Source organism: Rhinoderma darwinii, chromosome 4 (genome assembly GCF_050947455.1).
Source record: "Rhinoderma darwinii isolate aRhiDar2 chromosome 4, aRhiDar2.hap1, whole genome shotgun sequence".
Taxonomy (NCBI): Eukaryota; Metazoa; Chordata; class Amphibia; order Anura; family Rhinodermatidae; genus Rhinoderma; species Rhinoderma darwinii.
The window spans coordinates 185,465,079-185,488,165 of NC_134690.1; the positions used below are offsets into that span (position 1 = coordinate 185,465,079).

At 40.8% G+C, this 23,087-nt stretch overlaps 1 protein-coding gene across 15 annotated transcripts in view; it reads right to left on the bottom strand.

Annotated features, from left to right (window-relative positions):
- DST (dystonin) overlaps positions 1-23,087 on the bottom strand; it is a 546,107-nt gene that overhangs the window by 341,039 nt on the left and 181,981 nt on the right. For all 15 annotated transcript variants that reach the window (XM_075861968.1, XM_075861975.1, XM_075861963.1 and 12 more), the window contains 3 exons: positions 13,230-13,319; positions 4,432-4,509; positions 2,877-2,969 (listed from right to left, as the gene is read on the bottom strand). In XM_075861968.1, coding sequence (XP_075718083.1) covers positions 2,877-2,969; positions 4,432-4,509; positions 13,230-13,319 — 261 coding nt within the window. The remainder of the gene's footprint in view (positions 1-2,876; positions 2,970-4,431; positions 4,510-13,229; positions 13,320-23,087) is intronic.

A 23,087-nucleotide genomic window follows, 5' to 3' on the forward strand; every position in this document is an offset into this window, starting at 1 on the left:
AAAGCACCTCAAAACTTCTCCCGATTACAGCAATACCCCATATGTGGTAATACACTGCTGTTTGGACCCACGGCAGGGCTCAGAAGGGAGGGACGCCATTTGGATTTTGGAGCGCAGATTTAGCTTGGCAGTTTTTCTGTTTGGGGTTTTGCTGGTATTTCAGTTTATAATGTGGGGGGCATGTGTAATCTGTGTGGAGTACATCAGGGCATAAAAAGAGGGTATAATAATGTGGTAAATAAATAATAATTCATAGATATGTGGCAGGAGTCGCACTGATAAATGGTGCCCAATCTTATCTGCTTTTGGAACGCTCTGCACAATTTCTGTCGCTATATTCTGAGAGCCAGAACTTTTTAATTTTTTCTCCACCGGAGCTGTGCGAGGGCTTATTTGTTACGTTACAACCTGCAGTTTTCATTGGTACAATTTTAGGGCACATGTGATTTTTTTAAATAATTTTTTATTCGTTTTGTTGGCAAGCAAATTGAAAAAAAAAAATTACAAATTCTGACAATTATTTTTTGGCCTTTTTTTTTTACAGTCTTCACCGTGCGCTATAAATGACAATTTTACTTCATTCTGCAGGTCGGTACGATTACGGCGATACCATATGTATATAGTTGTTTTTTTTATGTTTTGTGGCGTTTGCGCAATAAAATCACTTTTCTATCAAATGATTTCTTTTTTGTGTCACCGTATTCTGAGAGCCATAACTTTTTTATTTTTCAGTCAAAAAAGCTGTGTAAGGGCTTGTTTTTTGCTGGACGGGTTGTAGTTTTTATTGGTATTATTTTGGGGTACATGCGACTTTTTGATCACTTTTTATTCTATATTTTGGGATGGGTGATGACCAAAAAAATAGTGATGCTGGAATTGTTTTTTAATTTATTTTTTTTGCGGTGTTCACCGTGCGGGAAAAATAATAATAACGTTTTATAGCTTGGGTCATTATGAATGCGGTGATACCAAATATGTGTACTTTTTTGTATGTGTTCATTTTTTTCCCTATAACAAAAGACTTATTAAAGGAAAAAAAGCTTTTTTTGTTTTTGTAACTTATAACTTGTTTTTACACTTTTATAAAACATTTTTATTACTTTTTTTTTTTACTTGAAGACCTGCAGCACTGATCGCTGCTATAACACATAACACTACCTAGGTAGTGTAACGTGTTATAAACTGTCAGTGTGACGCTGAGAGTCACACTGACAGGAAGCCTATGAGAACCAGCCTCGTGTCTCCAGGACCCTCCTCTATATATATTATCATAGGCTAGGAAAATGATGCAAGGGTTCCTTACAGTAAACCTGGTACCTACAGGTTTTGGGGGGTTTTGTCTTTCTCTTCTTGTATACCAAAATAAATACAAGATTGTGGATACGCATATGGTTCTAGCTGTATTATTCAGGAATGAAATGTTAAATGTCACATCTAAGGCAGGAAGCCACTGACACTTCTAAGAGAGGTTCCATTATCACACATAGTCAGAACATAATATCAAATGAACAGCAAACCTGACATCTGTCCTAATGTCATTCAGGGTGCCTGATAATCACACAGGAAGGAACCCATTGCTTGTGGCTCCAGAAAGTCCAAAAATACATCCAAAAATACATCTCTAAGAAGAAGCCTGTGATCAAAATATAATCTTAACCCCTTACAGGAGTAATCCCATGAATCCTTTTCATATTAAAAGTCGAGAAATGCTGTTAATGGCTGTTTTAAAGTAATTGCAGTGTTTCTGGTATATAAAAACACCTTTCTCATCTTTTTTTTTTCCTTCCACGTTTCCCCCTTGGTGCTTTGTACACCTTTGAAAACGGGGTTCTGTATATATATATATATATATATAAATGCGTATCATGTGTTTGGTGCAACTTTCTAATTACTTTTTATCAAAAAAATTATTTTTACTTTTTGAGATACAGCTGCTTTGTATGCTGTATACAGAGCAGCTGTATCTTGCGCTGAAAACTGAATCCGTCAGGTCCGCGGGACTGATGGTTTCAGTGACAGCGGATCCTGCGTGCCTCTGACACGCACGATTCATCTGTTATCGATCACATATAAGTTATGAACTTAGATGTGATTGATAACAGCTGAACTGACGTATACAGGTTTCAGCGATCGATATAGCTGCACTGTATACAGGATACAAAGCAGCTGTATCTCGAAAAGTAAAATATTTTTTTTAATAAAAAGTAATTAGAAAGTTGCACCAAACACATGATACGCATTTTTATTTAAAAAAAAAATGTTTTCAAAGGTGTACTTAGCCTTTAAGCAGAATCCGTCTTCTTCCCCTTCTGGCAGATAATGATATAGTCCCTTCTTACTATGCTGAAGAAGACATTTCAGCTATAATAACATGCTAATACTGAGGGGCTCTTCTCCTTCCCTGACAAGCAGGGCAGAGAGCTACTTCTATTTTCTACTCTGCAGTGAACAGAGGATCACTTTGCAGAGAACTGTCTATGGGAGAGTGAATGAGCATGCGTGTCTACCAGAACTCAGCTCAAATGGTGGATGTGCACATTGCTATACACTTTGAGATCCAGGTGGCGCCATACTATGCAAGTAAATGTCATAACTATACACTAAATAATTTATTTTTTTTAAAGCATATAAATGGTAAAACAATGATCATGTTTTTGTGATCTATAAAATGAATAAGATATTTAATAGTGGATCCATAATAATGGATAAATTAGGAGGACAAATGAATATTATTTTTGCCACCAATTAACAGACAAAATAAAGACTAAAATCTGCAATGTATCCTTTCTCTGATACTGTAGCACAACAAGCTACTTGTTTCATGGATTGGATCTAACATTATACACAACAGCATAACTAGAATAATAATATTTTACCTGAAAGTGCAGAATGATGGTCCATATTAAGCCCAAAGTCAATTTGGGATTCCCATCTGTTATGTCGTCATTTCTTATATTTACTAGTTTCACCTGCAGCAGTAGATAAAAGGAAGTAATAGTAATGTAATAATCCTTATTTGCAAAGAACAAATATTTTCCACAGAGATGCAAATAATAGTTACAAAATATTGCATATTACATAACCATAGACTAGCTAGAAGCCTGTATATATAGGACTTAGTGCTATAAGGCAACAGTGCCAACAACCGAGTCACCATACAGATATCACAAAAAATATGGTCATGCTTTGGCTAATCATTTCCAGCAGCTTCAATGTGAATGTCCCCGTTATAACACTGTTATGTCGCTTTTAGCGCCACATTTTGCTGTAATTCAGTTCTTTAGTATCTTTATAGCAGTCAAAACGTTATTTTTCTGTTACAGAGATCCAAATTCCCTGCATAGACATAGAGCTAAATGATAAGTACCGGGCTGCCTGCAGCCCCACTAAAGGGAGTCTAAGGGCACATTCACACGTGGCGGAATTGCTGTGGAATTCCGATGCGGACAGTCCGCAGTGAAAATCTCCAGTGGCCGTTTTTTTAATTTGTTTCTATACATTTTTAGGCAAGTAAGTTCAGAGGTTGTGAAAAACTCTGCTGCGGACCACAGGCTGCGGTGCAGAATTTTCCCTCCGCAGCATGCACTGTCTGTTGCGGAGAAGAAGCGGAATTTCACTGCGGATTTCAGCCTTTGCAATGCAAAAACTGAAATCTGTGGCAAGTCCGCTGTGATATCTGCAACATCTGAATTACCTGTCAAATATGCAAATGTTGCTGCAGATTGGGTGCGTAATTGCCCCAAATCAGCACCAACATTTGCAGCGGAAAAATTCTGCCACGTCTGAACGTGCCCTAAAAGTGCACTGCATACCGTAATCATGCAGATTTTGATGTGAATTTCATCCTGAATTTTCAGGTTTCGCCTGGCGTTAGTCTGGGTTAACATGTGGCTCCATGACGAACCACTATTGAATTTACGAAAAAATGCTTATAAAGACTGTCTATTTTTAAATGCCCTATTAGGGCATTCGGAGTTAATAGTAAAAGATTAATGAGCATCAAAAGAAATTTGGCCCTAGAGTGTGTGTCTGAAACATGGACATTAGAGTGTGAGCTCTATTGTAGACACTATGTTCATGCATTACGTGGACGGCCTATTGATTTGAATATGCAATGAAATAGTGGGTGGACAATCCGACCCGTGTAGACGTACCCTCAGACTAAAAGACATAAAAGGTCCAAGGCCGTGGGAAAGAGTGAGTAAACTTGAAACGGCTATTGGCCGAGTTATATGTGTCAATCTCCTGTTTAAATTTGCTAGGAAGCACTAAAATTAAGGGGACTGCTATTTTTTTCATTTAGTAAATGGCGTGAATATCTTTCTGCTTTCTGCAATAAAAGACATAAAACAGAAACAGAATACTAAAATCGCAAATTTCCTATAGCAACGAAAATGTATCACTCAAAACAAAAATAATCAAATGCATTACCTGACGCTTTTTCAAATAATCAAGTGCAATTTGTACATTCTGAAGTCTGTGAAAGCGCATTCGGCCTTTTTCTCTGGGCTGAAAATAGAAAACAGAAGAAAAGATTGTAATATACATTGAAGAAAAGATTCTATCACTGTCACCTCACCTCAACAGTTTTTGAATCCATAAAATAGGTTCCCACAAGTTCATAAAATTAATATATATATATGTGTTTGTGTGTGTGCATATATATATATATATATATATATATATATATATATATATACATATATATACACATACAGTGAAGGAAATAAGTATTTGATCCCTTGCTGATTTTGTAAGTTTGCCCACTGTCAAAGACATGAAGCGTCTAGAATTTTTAGGCTAGGTTAATTTTACCAGTGAGAGATAGATTATATAAAAAAAAAAAAAAAACAGAAAATCACATTGTCAAAATTATATATATTTATTTGCATTGTGTACAGAGAAATAAGTATTTGATCCCTTTGGCAAACAAGACTTAATACTTGGTGGCAAAACCCTTGTTGGCAAGCACAGCAGTCAGACATTTTTTGTAGTTGATGATGAGGTTTGCACACATGTTAGATGGAATTTTGGCCCACTCCTCTTTGCAGATCATCTGTAAATCATTAAGATTTCGAGGCTGTTGCTTGGCAACTCGGATCTTCAGCTTCCTCCATAAGTTTTCGATGGGATTAAGGTCTGGAGACTGGCTAGGCCACTCCCTGACCTTAATGTGCTTCTTTTTGAGCCACTCCTTTGTTGCCTTGGCTGTATGTTTCGGGTCATTGTCGTGCTGGAAGACCCAGCCACGAGCCATTTTTAATGTCCTGGTGGAGGGAAGGAGGTTGTCACTCAGGATTTGACGGTACATGGCTCCATCCATTCTCCCATTGATGCGGTGAAGTAGTCCTGTACCCTTAGCAGAGAAACACCCCCAAAACATAATGTTTCCACCTCCATGCTTGACAGTGGGGACGGTGTTCTTTGGGTCATAGGCAGCATTTCTCTTCCTCCAAACACAGCGAGTTGAGTTAATGCCAAAGAGCTCAATTTTAGTCTCATCTGACCACAGCACCTTCTCCCAATCACTCTCAGAATCATCCAGATGTTAATTTGCAAACTTCAGACGGGCCTGTACATGTGCCTTCTTGAGCAGGGGGACCTTGCGGGCACTGCAGGATTTTAATCCATTACGGCGTAATGTGTTACCAATGGTTTTCTTGGTGACTGTGGTCCCAGCTGCCTTGACATCATTAACAAGTTCCCCCCGTGTAGTTTTCGGCTGAGCTCTCACCTTCCTCAGGATCAAGGATACCCCACGAGGTGAGATTTTGCATGGAGCCCCAGATCGATGTCGATTGACAGTCATTTTGTATGTCTTCCATTTTCTTACTATTGCACCAACAGTTGTCTCCTTCTCACCCAGCGTCTTACTTATGGTTTTGTAGCCCATTCCAGCCTTGTGCAGGTCTATGATCTTGTCCCTGACATCCTTAGAAAGCTCTTTGGTCTTGCCCATGTTGTAGAGGTTAGAGTCAGACTGATTAATTGAGTCTGTGGACAGGAGTCTTTTATACAGGTGACCATGTAAGACAGCTGTCTTTAATGCAGGCACCAAGTTGATTTGGAGCGTGTAACTGGTCTGGAGGAGGCTGAACTCTTAATGGTTGGTAGGGGATCAAATACTTATTTCTCTGTGCACAATGCAAATAAATATATAGAATTTTGACTATGTGATTTTATGTTTTTTTTTTTAGATAATCTATCTCTCACTGGTAAAATTAACCTAGCCTAAAAATTCTAGACTGTTCATGTCTTTGACAGTGGGAAAACTTACAAAATCAGCAAGGGATCAAATACTTATTTCCTTCACTGTATATATAAATATATATATATATATATATATATATATATATATATATATATATACATATATACACACACACATATTTCTATTGCTGCATAATTACATCATCCAGCCCTGCATCCCACCCCATTTGGCTGCCATTATTATTGCATGTGGCATATCATGGACAGCACATCTTTGTGCAACAATAACAACTAGAAGCAGAACATAATCCCATGTCACCACTGGCAATAGAGCAACACTAAGAACATTATACAGTTTATTTTAATATTGTACACCTGAGGAACCTATTGTATGGGCCTAATAAAAAAACATTAGTACAAGAGATCTAGACATTTTTTACTCTATAACGCCACAGATCTTTAATTCGGGAGAGACAATAACCAGAGCACCTGCAATTTCTTCATAAACATAATATTTAAAGCTGTGGGTGTAATATTGCAGCCATAAAATACTACAACAAACACAGAAAAGCTAAAGCACATACACCATTCAGCCATAACAATAAAACCACCTGCTTAATATTATGTAGGTCTCCAACGTGCCGCCAAAACAGCTCTGACCTATTGAGACATGCACTCCACAAAACCTTTAAAGGTGTCCTGTGGTATTTGCCACCAAAACATTAGCATCAGATCCTTTAAGTCCTGTAAATTGTGAGGTGGGACTTCATGGATCGGACTTGCTTTGTTTTTTCAGCATATCCCGCAGATGTTTGATCGAGCTGAGATCTGGAGAATTTGGAAACCAGTCGTGTTCGCAGTCATGTTCCTCAAACCATTCCTGAACATTTTCTGTACGTTAGGGAGTATTTTCGTCCTGAAAGAGGCCACTGCCATTAGGGAATACCGTTGCCATGAATAGGTATACTGGTGGTACGTGTAAAAGTAACATTCACATGCCACGACTCAAGGTTTTCCAGAAGCACATTGCCCAGAGCATCACATTGCCATCGCTGGCATGCCTTCTTCCCATCATGGTGCCATCTCTTCCCCAGATAAGCGATGCACATGCACCCGGCCGTTCACATGATGTGAAAGAAAACATGATTCATCAGGTCGTCTTCTTCCATTTCTTTATGGTCCAGTTCTAATGCTCACATGCCAACCGTAGGTGGTCAGCATGGGCAATTAGACCCATAATGCAGCAAGCTGCGATATACTGTGTGTTCTCACACCTCCATCATAGACAGATTTAACTTTGGGCTTCTGTGGGATTGGACCAGATGGGCTAGCCTTCGCACCCCACACACATCAATGAGCCTTTGGCACCTCACCTATGACTCTGTTGCCGGTTCACTGGTTGTCTTTTCTTGGACATACTGGGAATACCTGCAGTTTTGGAGATGCTGTGACACAGTCGTCTAGCCATCACAATTTGGTCCTTGTGAAAGTTGCTCAAATCCTCAGACATGCCCATTTTTCGTGCTTCAAACACATTAATTTAAAAAAACTGACTGTTCTATTGCTGCCTAATATATCCCACTCCTTGACAGGTGCCATTGTAAGGATATATTCAATGTTCTTCACTTCACCTGTCAGTGGTTTTGATGTTATGGCTGAAGGGTGTAAATAATGTGTATCTATTAAACGGGTTCTACAGGACTTTAATATTGGTAGCCTATCCTTTGTATAGGTCATCAATATCAGATCGATGGGGGTCCAACTCCTGGAACCTCCACCAATCAGCTGATTGAAGTGGCCTCTTCTCAGTTTTCCAGGCGCAGCACCATACACTTCCGTAGCAGCTGCGCGTGGAATTGAAGGTCTTTGCAGCCAGTCCTATTCACTTGAATTGGACCAGAAACTGCAATCCCAGGTCAAGCTGCCACGGACTGTATGGCGATGAGCCTGGTAAACTATGAAGAGACCCTGATGTTCTTCAACGCGGCCTCTTCAGTCAGCTGATTGGTGATGGTATCGGGAGTCTATCCTCATGATCGGTCATCAATTTAAAAGTTCCCTGAGAACCCTTTAACATGAAGGTAAACCAGTAAGCACTGTTAGCTGCGAGAGTAATAACATTTGATAGAGTCCCGATTCACACTAATATGGCCCCTACAGTAAAGGGTACCGCCACTGGTTTTCTTTCATGTTGCTATAATGCAGTTATCATGCATGGCTCTTAGCAATCTGGACACAGAAGAATTTTAGGATGAGGGCCAAAGAATGATGTTTGTATTAAAAGAATCGTTAGAGAAAGATGTTTATACTGGAAGATTGTAGGACAAGGGTCGGAGAGTGATGTCGATATTGTATGACTGTAGGATGAGGGTCAGACAAGAAGTCTGTAGTGGAAAATTGTAGGATGAGGGTCAGAGTTGGATGTCTATACTGGAATATTGTGCAATAAGCATGGGAGAGTGAAGATTATACTGAAAAAAATAGTACAATGAGAGTTGGAGAGTGATGTCTATACTTTAAGATTGTAGGATTATGTTCAGAGTTTGATTCTGCACTGAAAGATTCTAGGTTGAGGGTTGGAAAATGGTATCTTTATTGGATGACTGTAGGCTGATGATCAGAGCATGATGTCTATACTGTAGAATTAGTGTCAGAATGTGATAGCTACATATATTAAGAGATTGTAGAATGAGAGTTAGAGGGTGATGCTTATTGTCAGGGCTTGAACCCAGAAACTCCTGTGTCCCAGGTAGCAGCTAGTCACATTGAGCCATCTGAAATGTTGGTCAGTTGTGCTGCTGAATCTGTTGTCCAGGTTCTCGTCATTCCTGCCTCTCTGGATTCTTTGCCTTTCACCCTTTTGCTTGCCAGGCTATTGATCTTCCTGCCTGTAATCTAGTTCCTTTCTGCCTCACTCTACAAACCATTGCTTCTCATCTGTGTACCGAACTTGGATTGTTTCTTGACCATGTCCATGCCTCACGCTACAGCCTGTTGCGGTTTTGTTTGTACTGAACCTGTACTGTGACTACACTACACCTGCTATTATCACCCTCCTTGCCTGATCTAGACTATAAATCTGCTGCAGACCTTGACACCTATACTCGAAGATTATAGTTTGAGGGTGGGGGTGTGAAATTTATACTGGAAGATGGTAGAATGAGGGTTTGGAGCTGTGATGCTTGCAACTGTATTGAGAAATTCTAACAAAGTGTGACAAATGTACAGATAAAAACATAGGTTTGTGATCTATAATTCTCAGATCATTATTAGTGTTAATGTGACATTGTTAGATATCTTTAGTGACATTATCCTATGTTATGTGACGACTGCAAAAGCCGTTTACTAAAAAAACAAAGACCTTTGCAGTTATCATGCATGAAAAAACAAGATGTATATAGCAGAATGAAAGATAATAAGTACTGTGTGCATTATAGTAAAATACATATATCTCATAAAATGTATAGTTAGGAAAAGTGGTGCAACTATTACATTATTATTATTTTATTATATTATTTTATTTAAGGCTATCATGCAACTCTTTAGAGAACGCTAAAAAAATAAACTATTTATGGATATGTTTTATAGCAGTATATTTTCTTTAAAGCTGTTTTGTAAGTCAATAATATGGTGACATTTTAGTTCACAGCCTCTACCACACGGTGGCAGAGTTTCCCTAATAAACACAACCTTGGCCTGTAGAGGCCAAATATTCGGTGAATTTGTGACGTTTTGTTCACACCCAACACAAAAACCGTGTAATACAACCTTTTATCTCATCCTCTCCACGTTCCAGTGAAACTTAGTAACATGAGAAGGTGACTGGTTTGTTTTTTTCACACACCTTCCACATAATTTGCAGAAGCAACAATTGAATAAAATCAACATGCCAATCACTAATGCGAGTTATAATTCAGCAGAGAGAAATTCATATAGACAAAGAGAGAGAGAAAGAGAAGAAAAGGTTGGTGAAAAAAAAAATGCTCGTAAAATACAGAGAACTAGGGTGTGGGATGCGGGAAAGAAGCTATTTGACTGTGAATAATCTGCTTGTTGGAATATCAATAATATACTCTCCAAGAAAGATAAACCTACAAATATGTCCTCCATTACTACTACATCTACTATATTAGCGTTACCCAGATTATCTCACAGTCACGGGAGGAAATGCACCAGTGCCCACAGCCAAAGGATCTCTACCCCAGATCTGCTCAGGACATGTAATCCTTCTGTATCAATATAATACTACACCATCACAGGCTGTAAACAAAACCTATCACAGTGTTAACAGACTACCATTATTTTATATAAAGAATAACATCTATTCATTTATTATGTCTGTGTATTTATTCTTTTTTATTTCCTTTTTTACCTGTAGGCGTCACTAACATTATACATAAGAATGATTCCCCGAGAGCTAAATGCCCAAAATACCGTAAAATGAATACACATACATAACTACTGATGTCCATACACCAGAACAAAGGGCGGATTTACCTACTGAGGGACAATTTACAAATGAATAATCTGTACCGTATGTTTTCATAAGTAAATTCAATATGTATTTCTATGTTAATTAGTCATTCATAGTGGTGTGGGAATAAGGGGAGGGCACCCAGGGAGGGACATGGAGGAAGCTGAAGATGGGAGAAGCGCACTGAAGGTTTTGCTTTCTTTTGTAGGAACAAACATTTTAAAGCTTTACAAGATTTCAGGTGATGGGCGAAGTCTAAGGAGCCTGACATTCTGTACCTACAGGCTCCCGAGATATAAATTAGTTGTTGACCATAACATTAGTGATAGGCCCCCTTAACATCACATTTGCGCCCTACATTTACCGTCTACGTCGGGTAAGCTCCCGACATACATGATAAAAGTGTCCATAGGGCTCCATCAGCCCGACAGAGACCAGCTACGCTATTCCATCGTGAGAGATCCCGCAAAAAAAAAAATTGCACCACATACTTTTTTTTTTTAACATGAGAGCCTGTGGGTGATCGATGCCACTGTATGCAATCGAAGAAAGGAACTGCAGCACTCAACATAATCCAAAGAAGTGTACTGGATTTATTCACCAACGATAAAAACACTTGCAACGTTTCAACCCATGAATGGGTCTTTATCAAGCATCACTTCTTTGGATTGTCTTGAGTGCTGCAGTTCCTTTCTTCGATTGCATATTGATGGTCTCCCTTGGACCTGGGATTCTTTGTTGCGTGCACCACCCATGTTTGGGGAGTTGTCCTTTCACACTGAGGAATTTTTTGTGGCTGTGCTGCTGTTTTCCTGAATATAGATGCCACTGTATAGCATCCGTCACAGTTATACGTTAAACGTACATTTTGGGAAGCTCCTGAAATCACTGTCTATGAACGGACAGTAATATCAAGAGCTTCCCGATGCCGGAGTCTGCGCACATAGCATCGGAAGCACTCTTCAAACAAACTTTGGCCCTGATGAATCTCCTGACATCACTGACCATTTATGGACACTGATATCAGGAGCACAGCGATTTGGCCGGGAACACCCGCATTGTAGTGCTTGACATCCCTGAAGCTACAGTGACGTCAAGAGCTGCCCTGGGCACAGAGCTTCAGGTAGAGCTCTGCCCGGGAATTTCTGGCGACATATCCCTCTGTATACATATACAGTAGTATACAATGCAGCTGTCCATTGGAGGTATACGTTAGGAGTACGTATAACTCAGACGGAAGGCAAAAATGTGACGTGAAGGGGGCCTTTATTTTGTCGTATTTGTTTACATATGCTTGCCTAAAGAAGTGGAATACATCCTTAGAGAAATATGCATGAAATCTGACTTCGAAAAGTGTATGTAAACTATCCTTCCTCACTGCATCGAGGGTCTCTTACAAAATGAATACAAACTTAAGCATCCTAACACTAGTGACAGAACGCACCCCTGAGGAAGAAGAGCGCCTAAAGATCCCTGCAATTTCTAACCCTTGTTGGAGGGGTGGGGGTTAAAAACTCTAACCAAAACAGAATTTTGATTTTGTAGATTTAATGGTTAATGTACCTTGAAAAGGACTGTTTACATGAAATGATTTTCAATACTCCAACTAGTACTTAACCTCAGCAAGTGAACCTATGCAAATCCTGGATATTACTGGTAACAGAAATAGACTTTAAAGAACAGAAATGGCTAGGCATGGTTAACTTCAATTTTTTAGTAATAAGTGAACCTAATTGTGTGCAAAACAGTGTCACTGCAAACCTAAACAGGAATTAGTATTGTTATGGGGGTCACACCTACCCCCTTATCCTCATCATCCACCTCCTCATGCTGATCAAACTCGCATGCTTCTGAGGAACTCACCAACCGTAAGGTCTTCAAAAAATCTCGTTCCCTTGGCTAATGAACACAACAGACAGAAAAAGAAGGCACAGCAAAGACACAAGACAGACCACAAATGAAGAGAAGAGTATGAAAAGAACATAATGAAGAGGAGGCATACAAGGCAAAGGAAGTCATGATCACAACATGAAACAATAATAAAACTCAGGGGACCACTGAAGGGGTTAAAAGCGGTTGGCACTAGAAGGGTATAGAACCAAATAAAAAACATTTTGTCTGTTAAGTAGTGTTTTTCCTGATGCAATATTATGATGGTATTCTGCAATATTGTGCCTTACAGAGGCATCATAAGGTGGCACATGGGGTATCTATGGAGATGTAGGGACCTTGTACGCTGTCTTCCAGGCTCGAACATTTCTGCATCAGTAATCCATCCTATACATCTGAATGGGGTTGTTCCTGCAGCATATGCATTGGTTTTTATAAACCCCCATTCAGATGTATTGGATGGGTTTCTGCCAAGGAATTGGGGACAGCTCATGAAATGCACAATATAATATGAGAAGTATTACAAAACATAAAGATATGCTGCGGATGTATATTATGCAGTATGGTACGGCAGTCATTTTTCAACTAAAAATGAAGCAACAGTTGAAAGCCTTGTACTTTTGTGCCATAAAACAAATAATAAAAATAGACTTACCAGGGTATCTCCAGAGAGAACTTCTAATAAAGAGATCAGGTTATGTCCATCTCTCAGATCTTCATATAGATCTCCCACATGCTTCCGTACCTGCAGTAAGATAAAGACACAACATATATAAGTAACTATAATCTTACGACTTTACACTATTATGAGTTATTTTCTTTTTTTAGATCTGCCAATAAGGGACATTAGTTTCGACATCAGTAACATGTTGCAAGCCAGCATAGTGACCTACACGTAACTGTGCGACTGGCACCCTTAGGCTATGTTCACACAGGCGGATAAGCTGCGTAAAAGCACACAGAGTATCCACCCTGGGCGCCGCAGGAAATTCTGGCCAAACAAACGCACCAAGTTGGGGTACAGATTTCGTCTGGAATGTCTACTGTGGAAAACTGCACGTAGAAAAACAAAGTTTAATACTTACACAGCCATGGTGACGCGTCCCTCTGCCATCATGCAGGCCGGCCTCTTGGGATGACGTTTCATCCTATGTGACCGAGGCAGCCTGTGATTGGCTGTAGCGGTCACATGGGATGAAACGTCATCCCAGGAGGCCGGCTTGAACGAAGAAACAGAATTTTGGGTAAATATAAGATTTTGTTTTCTGAGTTGCGTCTTTCGTGGTGGAATCGCTGCTTTTCCGCCGCAAAAAAATGCAACATCTGCTATTTGTTGCGGGTTTTACCCCCCCATTGAAATCAATGGGAAAACCCGCAACAAATAAGCAGCGATTCCGCAAATACTATTTACATGCCGCGGATTAAAAAACGAAACACAGGTCTATTTCTGAGCTTTTTTTCCGCTCAGCAGTTACGCAGCGTGCAGATGAGATTGTGCCGATTAGATGATTGCGGATTTTCTGCAAGAAAGCAGTCCACCAACCATTGCCTGTGACTGTCCCTTAATCGTTGTCTTCCACTGGATATCAGAAGACAATACTGGTAATATAAGAAAATGTGTGACACAGCACATCGAGAAGTAAAATGAGAAAATAAGCAAACACTGGAAATCTTTGCGTATTTTTAGGTGCTTCTTCCCTAAGGCATGTATTTACTAGTATGTGGTACTGGTAAATATTATCAGTGCTATTGATGAAAATAGAAATACGCTGAATATCACTGTCTGACAAAGAAAGGGCTCTTAAATGGAGACTGTCAGGAGTTTTACCCCCCCCCCTGCTAGAACCGCTACTTAGTTAATAGGAAAAGCAGTTTAATGGTCAGTTCACACGCAACGGATTTCGCTTTGGAAAATCCATAGCATAATACAGTAGCAGCAGAGTGGATGGGATTTGAAGAAATTTTATCAACACTCTGCGTAAATGCTGAGTGAAAAAACACTCCGAAATTGACCTGCGGTGCGCATGTCAATTGTAATTGCGTAAATGCTGCTTATTTGTTATGGGTTATCCGCACAGAACCACAGAATTTAGTGGGGAGGTAAAACCGGCAACAAATAACAGATGTTGAATTTTTTTTGCGGCAGAAAAGCAGTGATTCTGCCACAAAAAACGCAACTCAGAAAAATAAAATCTTATACTTACCCAGAATTCTGTGTTTCTTCATCCAGGCCGGCTTCCTGGAATGATGTTTCATACATGCGTCCGCTGCAGCCAATCACAGCCTGCAGCGGTCACATGGGATAAAACATCATCCCAGGGGGCCCGCCTGCAGAGGGATGCGTTGCCATGGGCGGATACGCTGTATACTTTTACGCAGCGTATCCTCTCTGTGTGAACATAGCCTAAGGGTACCAGTCGGACGGTTACGTGTAGTGCACAATGCTGGCTTGCAGCCTATTAGTTATGCCCATATTATTAGATCAGATGGGATGCCCAGCACCTGCTAAGTGTACCACTGTAATGTCCGTGGCTGCGGGCTGTCAGCTCCAATCCCCTCCTGATAGCCGCAGCCACGAGTCAGCAAGCGCTGGCCCCAAGCTTCTCCTCAGGAGACGCCAGTGCCCGCTTCCACTCGCCTTAGCCGGATCCCGTAGAGTGCGCCCGCAAACTCATGCCCGCTCTTAAAGTGGCATCACGTGTACCGGACTTTTGATTAACTTTGACCCGTGAGTACCCTGGACTATAAGAGGGGTCCAGCCCCCTGCTTCTATGCCTGAGCGTTGTTGATGTTTCCTAGTATGTCTATGTGATGGCCTCCTAGTGTGTTTCCTGTTCCTGTACCTGTTCCAGTTCCTTGCATTCCATACCATCCTGGTCTAGCACTGAGCTGTGCCAAAGTCGTGTCGTGCTGTATCCCACGTCTGACCTGCTTCACCTCGCCTGACGTCTACCTGCTGCCTAGTCTAAGCCGAGCCTGCCCTGCTGATGTCCGAGCTGCCACAGGTACCTATACGAACTATAGACATTCACCTGCGCCATGTTGGCCAGCTGCCTTACCGCCAAGGTGGTACAGCCCAGTGGGTCCACAGACCCTTCGTGACAGCCACATTAAGTACTGACACCCCTTTCTTAGTCTTTGCATAGCTGGTTAAAAGAAGTTTGAATTGCCCACACGCCAGTCAGGGGAGGGTTTACAGCACTGAATGCAGGATACCTATCGGTTTGGCACACACTTGCCAGCTCATTTGCATGCAGCACATGGGCGATTAAACTACTATTTACCAGTTATGCACGGACTAAGATTGGCAATATAGGTGTGTTTATACTGCTTTTCCCATTAGGTAACTACCAGTGTTAGCGGTTGGGGGGGTCAAAACTGTCAATAAACTCCATTAAAGTCCTCCCCCACAAAGGCTTTATTGTTGCGTTTAAAATGCATTTTAAAAACAGGCCTACAGTTTGAAGTGTTTTCTGGTGTTATTTCCATATGTTTTTTGTGGCATTTTTTAATATGTGTCTCTTGTACAGGGGTTTTGACAGGAATTTTTTAAGTGCCATTGAGAGCCTATGGAGAAAAAGTGCCTGGAAAAAAAGTCATACCTTCTACATGCTGCATTTTGATGAAAATGCCACTGACCCCGAAGAAAACCCTAAAATGCCACAAACTCAAACTCTGTGTATGTTGACATTCTCATATTGTGGTATAGAAGTTTAACTAACATCTGGCTGCTTCAAAAAAACACCACCAAAAAAGCGGTTAAACGCTTTGTATGAAACTGGCTGTACCGCATATCTGACTTGACAGTCTGTGTTGTAAACAAGAATGTGATGTATTTGTTGCACCTACTTCAATTTACAGACCAAAAAAGTCCAGAATTAACATCCATTCAAGTTTATGGAAGACCACTGGAATTCCCGGACCATCGTGTCAAGGGTAATGAAATTTTACTGTATATCACTAGTGTAGGGTTTGTAGACAGCAGGGTTGAATCCTATCAATCCTACAAAATAAGGCTCTGGCAGGCAAAGTATAGCAAAATTTCAATCTTTTATTAATACATCAAGAAAATAATCATAAAACAAGTTAAAAGACAGAGCATCACATACACTTACGGTATGTTCACACGCAGTGTTTTCAGGCATAAACGCCTCGATAAATACCTGAAAAAATGGATGCTGAACGCCTGCAAACATCTGGCCATTGATTTCAATGCGTTTCATTTAGGGTATGTCCACACGCAAACTCAAAAACGTCTGAAAATACGGAGCTGTTTTCAAGGGAAAACAGCTCCTGATTTTCAGACGTTTTTTAAGCCACTCGCGATTTTAACTGCCGAGTAAAAAAACGGCCCGTCGGAACAGAACGTCGTTTTCCCATTGAAATCAATGCGCAGATTTTTCGGCCATGTGAGCATACCCTTAGACGGGGCATTTTTTTACGAGGCCGTTTAAAAAAAACGCCCTGTAAAAAGAAGTAGGATGTCACTTCTTGAGCCGTTTTTGGAGCTGTTTTTCACTGTGTCAAGAGAAAAACAGATCCAAAAACGTCTCCAAATAACGGCTGAAAAAAAAAAAAGCTCTGTCATTTTCAGCCGTTTTTGACTTTGCGTGTGAACATACCCTAAAGCAGACTGACGACACAGTTCATCAAAAAAAAGTCTTAACATATAGTGGATAAGTGCTTGAACATGATATAGAGGAGCCTAAATGTATAAATAGCACCAAAGCAGTATAAAATCAAGGGAACAAACCATCCCCATAAGAGGTATAGGCTAACACCGGCAATAGGGAGAAAGTAACAGCGAAACGTGCGTCAGGTTCGGTCAACAGCCTGGTCTGTATTAGTTAGGGTATGTTCACACGCTTAACCAAAAACGTCTGAAAATATGGAGCAGTTTTCAAGGGAAAACAGCTTCTGATTTTCAGGTGTTTTTTAATCAAACTAGCGATTTTCGCAGCATTTTTGGAGCTGTTTTTCTGTAGAGTCAATGAAAAACGGCTCCAAAAACGTCCCAAGAAGTGACATGCACTTCTTTTTCACAGGCATATTTTTACGTGCCGTTTTTAGAAAAACGAGGCATAAAAAAACGCCCCGTCGGAACAGAACGCCGTATTTCCCATTGAAATCTATGCGCAGATGTTTAGATGTTTCTGCTTCCGATTTTTCAGCCATTTTTTGGGACGTTTACGGCCCAAAAAACACTGCGTGTGCACATACCCTTACACTTTCCTTACAATTTGCTCTATTTAGGTATTCCTTATTGCCCATGTTACCCTATACCTCTTATCTCTCCCCCATTTATCAATAGGCACATGACCTGTTGTTAAATGTGGGGCATGGTAAAACAATGTCAGGTCAGACTTGCCGTGCATGTTCCACCACTTTTCTAATACATTAAAATTTCACTGGTGGAGATATCAACTTTTCCAAACATTTTACAGGGGCATTTCCATAGCTTCTTTCCATGACGAGTACGAGGACAATACAAGCACATGCACTTGAAGTACTGAGAACAGAAGAAATCATGTTTATTTGTGTAACTCCAAGTAACTGTATAAAAATGTTTGCCTTTGTACTTTATAAACAAGCAGTTAATAATAATAAATAAAAACACACATCAAAGATCACTTTCCTGCTGCTATATAAAATGCAGGAAAAAACTGAAGCTACAAAGAAGGTCGTGGTAGGCCACATCATTACAAGACATAGGTAGCCGAACCTCGAGGATCCAACACTTCTTATACTATGCTTTAAAGGGTTTCTAAACTTTCAGAAAACGTATGACATGTCATAGTGACATTTCGGAAGTTTTGATCGGTGGGGGTCCGAGCACCGAGACCCCCACTGTTCGGTAAAGCGAAGCGGCAGAAGCGATTGGGTGAGCGATGAGCCACTTGATTTCTGATCGGCTTTTCCGATGTAACGGCGTACGGACTCAATAGAAAGTCTATACACCGTTACATCAGCTTTCCGAGGAAAGCTGATCAGAAATGGAGCGGCTCAGCGCTCACGTGAGCGCATCTGCCACTTTGTTTTAGCGATCGGCGGGGATATTAGTGCTCGGACAACCACCGATCAAAACTTCTGACATGTCACTATGACATGTCAGAAGTTTTCTGAAAGTTTAGAAAACCCTTTAAGCAGCATGTAGAAATTGTCTGGAGCTGTAAATAAACAACCATTTAATGTGGAAATACTTGCAAGAAATCTTTCCTCTTATGATTCACATTTGATGATATCATGATCTGGTTGTTGCTATGGTCACACAGACACAAAAACACATTTGTTTTGTAATATCTATATAACAATTATCTAGAGGTTTCTAAACTTTATTAATACACAAGTTCATGTTCTGCTGCTGAATTCCACTGCGGACTGAAAGAAGCGGAATTCAACAGCAATTCCGCCACGTCTGAATGTGCCCTTATACAAGCTGGCCTACAGTGCAGTATTTACGGTCAGTAAATACTGCACAGAGAAGCTGCGGAGTGTCATCCACATTTACTCGGACCGTGCTCACAGTAATAAGTAAAGGAGCACGATACGTAAATGCGAATCTTATTTCATTGCCTCTCATTTCGGGAAGGTGTTCGTGGCTGATAGAAATGAATGTATCAGTATTTTATCTGCAATTACGGATCCGTAATTGTTCATAAAAACTACGGCCGTGTGCATGGGGCCTCAGTTGTACAAATTTTTTGATACAATCAGGTGCCAGAAGTACCTAACTACTGGCCTCAATCTATGTAATGTTATTTATGGAAGTGTACAGTATACTGTTAAAAAGGGTCTTCCCAAATTTGCGTCTACAAGCGATATTGATAAATGGGTCATGTGGCTGGGTTCACACTTCATGGCCATAATGGGGTTTTTTCTGCGAATCGTGGCAAATGTTTGCTGTTTTTCCCAAATTTTGTTAATATCACAGCAAAGAGGTGTATTTCGCCATGAATTACAACAAAAAACGCAATTTGACTGCAACGAGAAAACCCAGCCTAATACCTTCATAGCAAAGCTATAATAAAATTAGTTTTATCAAAAGAGCACATGTAAGATGCAAGACAACACCGTTGTGTAAACTATGTTTATGTGTATGTATATACACTACCATAATGGCTACAGATGCCTGAGACATGAATATTAAGGCTGGGTTCACACGACCTATCTTCATACGTAAACGAGGCGTATTATGCCTCGTTTTACGTCTGAAAATAAGGCTACAATACGTCGGCAAACATCTGCCCATTCATTTTAATGGGTTTGCAGATGTACTGTGCCGACGACCTGTCATTTACGCGTCGCCGTTTGACAGCTGTCAAACGACGACGCGTAAAATGACTGCCTCGTCAAAGAAGTGCAGGACACTTCTTTCAGACGTAATTTGAGCCATTCTTCATTGAAGTCAATGAAGAGCAGCTCAAGATTACGAGCGTCAAAGACGCCTCGCAAAATGCGAGGAGGAGCTTTTACGTCTGAAACGACGCAGCTGTTTTCTCCTGAAAACAGTCTGTCTTTTCAGACGTAAAAGGTAGCTAGCGTGTGCACATACCCTAAAGGGCCAGCTCACAATTACTACATCACTGATTTATAGCTATATAATGACCATTGCTTCTGTCAGACTTTTGTAAAATCTAAATTGCTGTAACCTATTCCATCTTGATAGCTCAGAGAGAATAATGAGGCAATAAAACGGGAAAATGTTTCCCCCTTTGTCATGTATCTGAGGCAGGGGTGGGATTGGGGCGGTTCGCAGAACCGGGTGAAGCGGGAAGCCAGTCCCCTGTACTCAATTGTATTTGTGTCCTTAGGACGTGAATACAATTGACTTCACTAGCGCTGCCCTGGCAAGGCACATGATGCCTCGCCATTTGGCGCTTTAGTGATGACGTCATCGCGTTGCTGCATCATTCCGCTGGAGGAGGACTTGTGCCGCTGGAGGACGGAGCGGGCTATACAGGGAACAGTAACTACAAAACTACAGAGCTATATATAGGGAACATAAACTACAATGGACAATACATAGGTAACAGTAACTACAGGGGACTATATAGGGAACAGTAGCTACAGGGGAATATATAGGGAACAGTAGCTACAGGGGACAATACATAGGTAACAGTAACTACAGGGGACTATATAGGGAACAGTAGCTACAGGGGACAATACATAGGTAACAGTAACTACAGGGGACTATATAGGTAACAGTAGCTACAGGGGAATATATAGGGAACAGTAGCTACAGGGGAATATATAGGAAACAGTAACTACAGGGGACTATATAGGGAACAGTAACTACAGGAGACTATATAGGGAACAGTAACTACAGGGGACTATATAGGGAACAGTAACTACAGGAGACTATAGGGAACACTAACTACAGGGGACAATACATAGGTAACAGTAAATACATGTGACTATATAGGGAACAGTAACTACAGGGGAAAATACATAGGAATACTACAGGGGACTATATAGGGAACAGTAACAATACATAGGTAACTAACTACAGGGGACTATATGGGGAACAGTAACTACAGGGGACTATATAGGAAACAGTAACTACAGAGGACTATATAGGGAATTAACTACAGGGGACTATATAGGGAACAGTAACTACAGGGGACTATATAGGGAATAGTAACTACAGGGTAAAATACATAGGTAACAGTAACTACAGAGGGCTATATAGGGAACAGTAACTACAGGGGACTATAGGGAACACTAACTACAGGGGACTATATAGGAAACAGTAACTACAGGGGACTATATAGGGAACACTGACTACAGGGGACTATATTGGGAACACTAACTACAGGGGACTATAGGGAACACCAACTACAGGGGACTATAGGGAACACTAACTACAGGGGACAATACATAGTTAACAGTATCTACAGGGGACTATAGGGAATAGTAACTACAGGGGACTATATAAGGAACTAACTACAGGGGACTATAGGGAACACTAACTACAGGGGACTATATAGGGAAAAGTAACTACAGGGGACTATACAGGGAACTAACTACATGGGACTATATAGGGAACACTAACTACATGGGACTATATAGGGAACACTGACTACAGGGGACTATATTGTGAACACTAACTACAGGGGACTATATTGTGAACATTAACTACAGGGGACTATATTGGGAACACTAACTACAGGGGACTATATAGGGGCCCTTATCTACAGGGAGCACCACAGGGGGCTCTATCTACAGGGAACACCACAGGGGGCTCTATATACAGGGAATGCCACAGGGGGCTCTATCTACAGGGAATGCCACAGGGGGCTCTATCTACAGGGAATGCCACAGGGGGCTCTATCTACAGGGAATGCCACAGGGGGCTCTATCTACAGGGAATGCCACAGGGGGCTCTATCTACAGGGAACGCCACAGGGGGCTCTATCTACAGGGAACGCCACAGGGGGCCCTGTTTAATATATATATATATATATATATATATAATGAGCTTGGTTCTGGTGCTGTTTACTAGTCCGTCTCAATGAATTAGAATATCATCAAAAAGTCAATTTATTTCAATAATTCAATTCAAAAAGTGAAACTCATATATTATATAGATTCATTACACAAAGAGTGATCTATTTCCAGCATTTTTTTTCTTTTAATGTTGATGATTATGGGAACAGTTACTGAAAACCCAAAATTTTGTGTCTCAGAAAATCTGAATAATATATAAGCCCAATTTAAAAAATTCTTTTTAATACCGAAATGTCGTCCTACTGTAAAGTATGTCCAGTATATGCACACAATACTTGGTCGGGGCATGAATTACTGCATCAATGTGGTGTGGCATGGAGGTGATCAGCCTGTGGCACTGCTGAGGTGTTATCAATGCGGCGTGGCATGGAGGCGATCAGCCTGTGGCACTGCTGAGCTGTTATGGAAGCCCAGGTTACTTCATCACTGACTGTGGAAACTTCACAAAGTAAATTTTGCATTTCATTTGGAAATCTCGGTCCCAGAGTCTGGAGGATGAGTGGAGAGGCATCAATCCAAGTTGCTTGTGGTCCAGTGTGAAGTTTCCACAGTCAGTGATGGTTTGGAGAGCCATGTCATCTGCTGGTGTTGGTCCACTGTGTTATATCAAGTCCAGAGTCAACGCAGCGTCTAGCAGGACATTTCACAGCACTTCATGCTTCCTTCTGCTGAAAAGCTTTATGGAGATGCTGATTTCATTTTCCAGCAGGATTTGGCACCTGCCCACACTGCCAAAAGTACCAATACCTGGTTTAATAACCACAGTATCACTGTGCTTGATTGGCCAGCAAACTCACCTGACCTAAACCCCACAGAGAATCTATAGGGTATTGTCAAGAGGAAGATGAGACACCAGACCCAACAATGCAGGCGAGCTGAAGGCCACTATCAAAGCAACCTGGGCTTCCATAACACCTCAGCAGTGCCACAGGCTGATCGCCACCATGCCACGCTGCATTGATGCAGTAATTCATGCAAAAGGAGCACCGACCAAGTATTGAGGGCA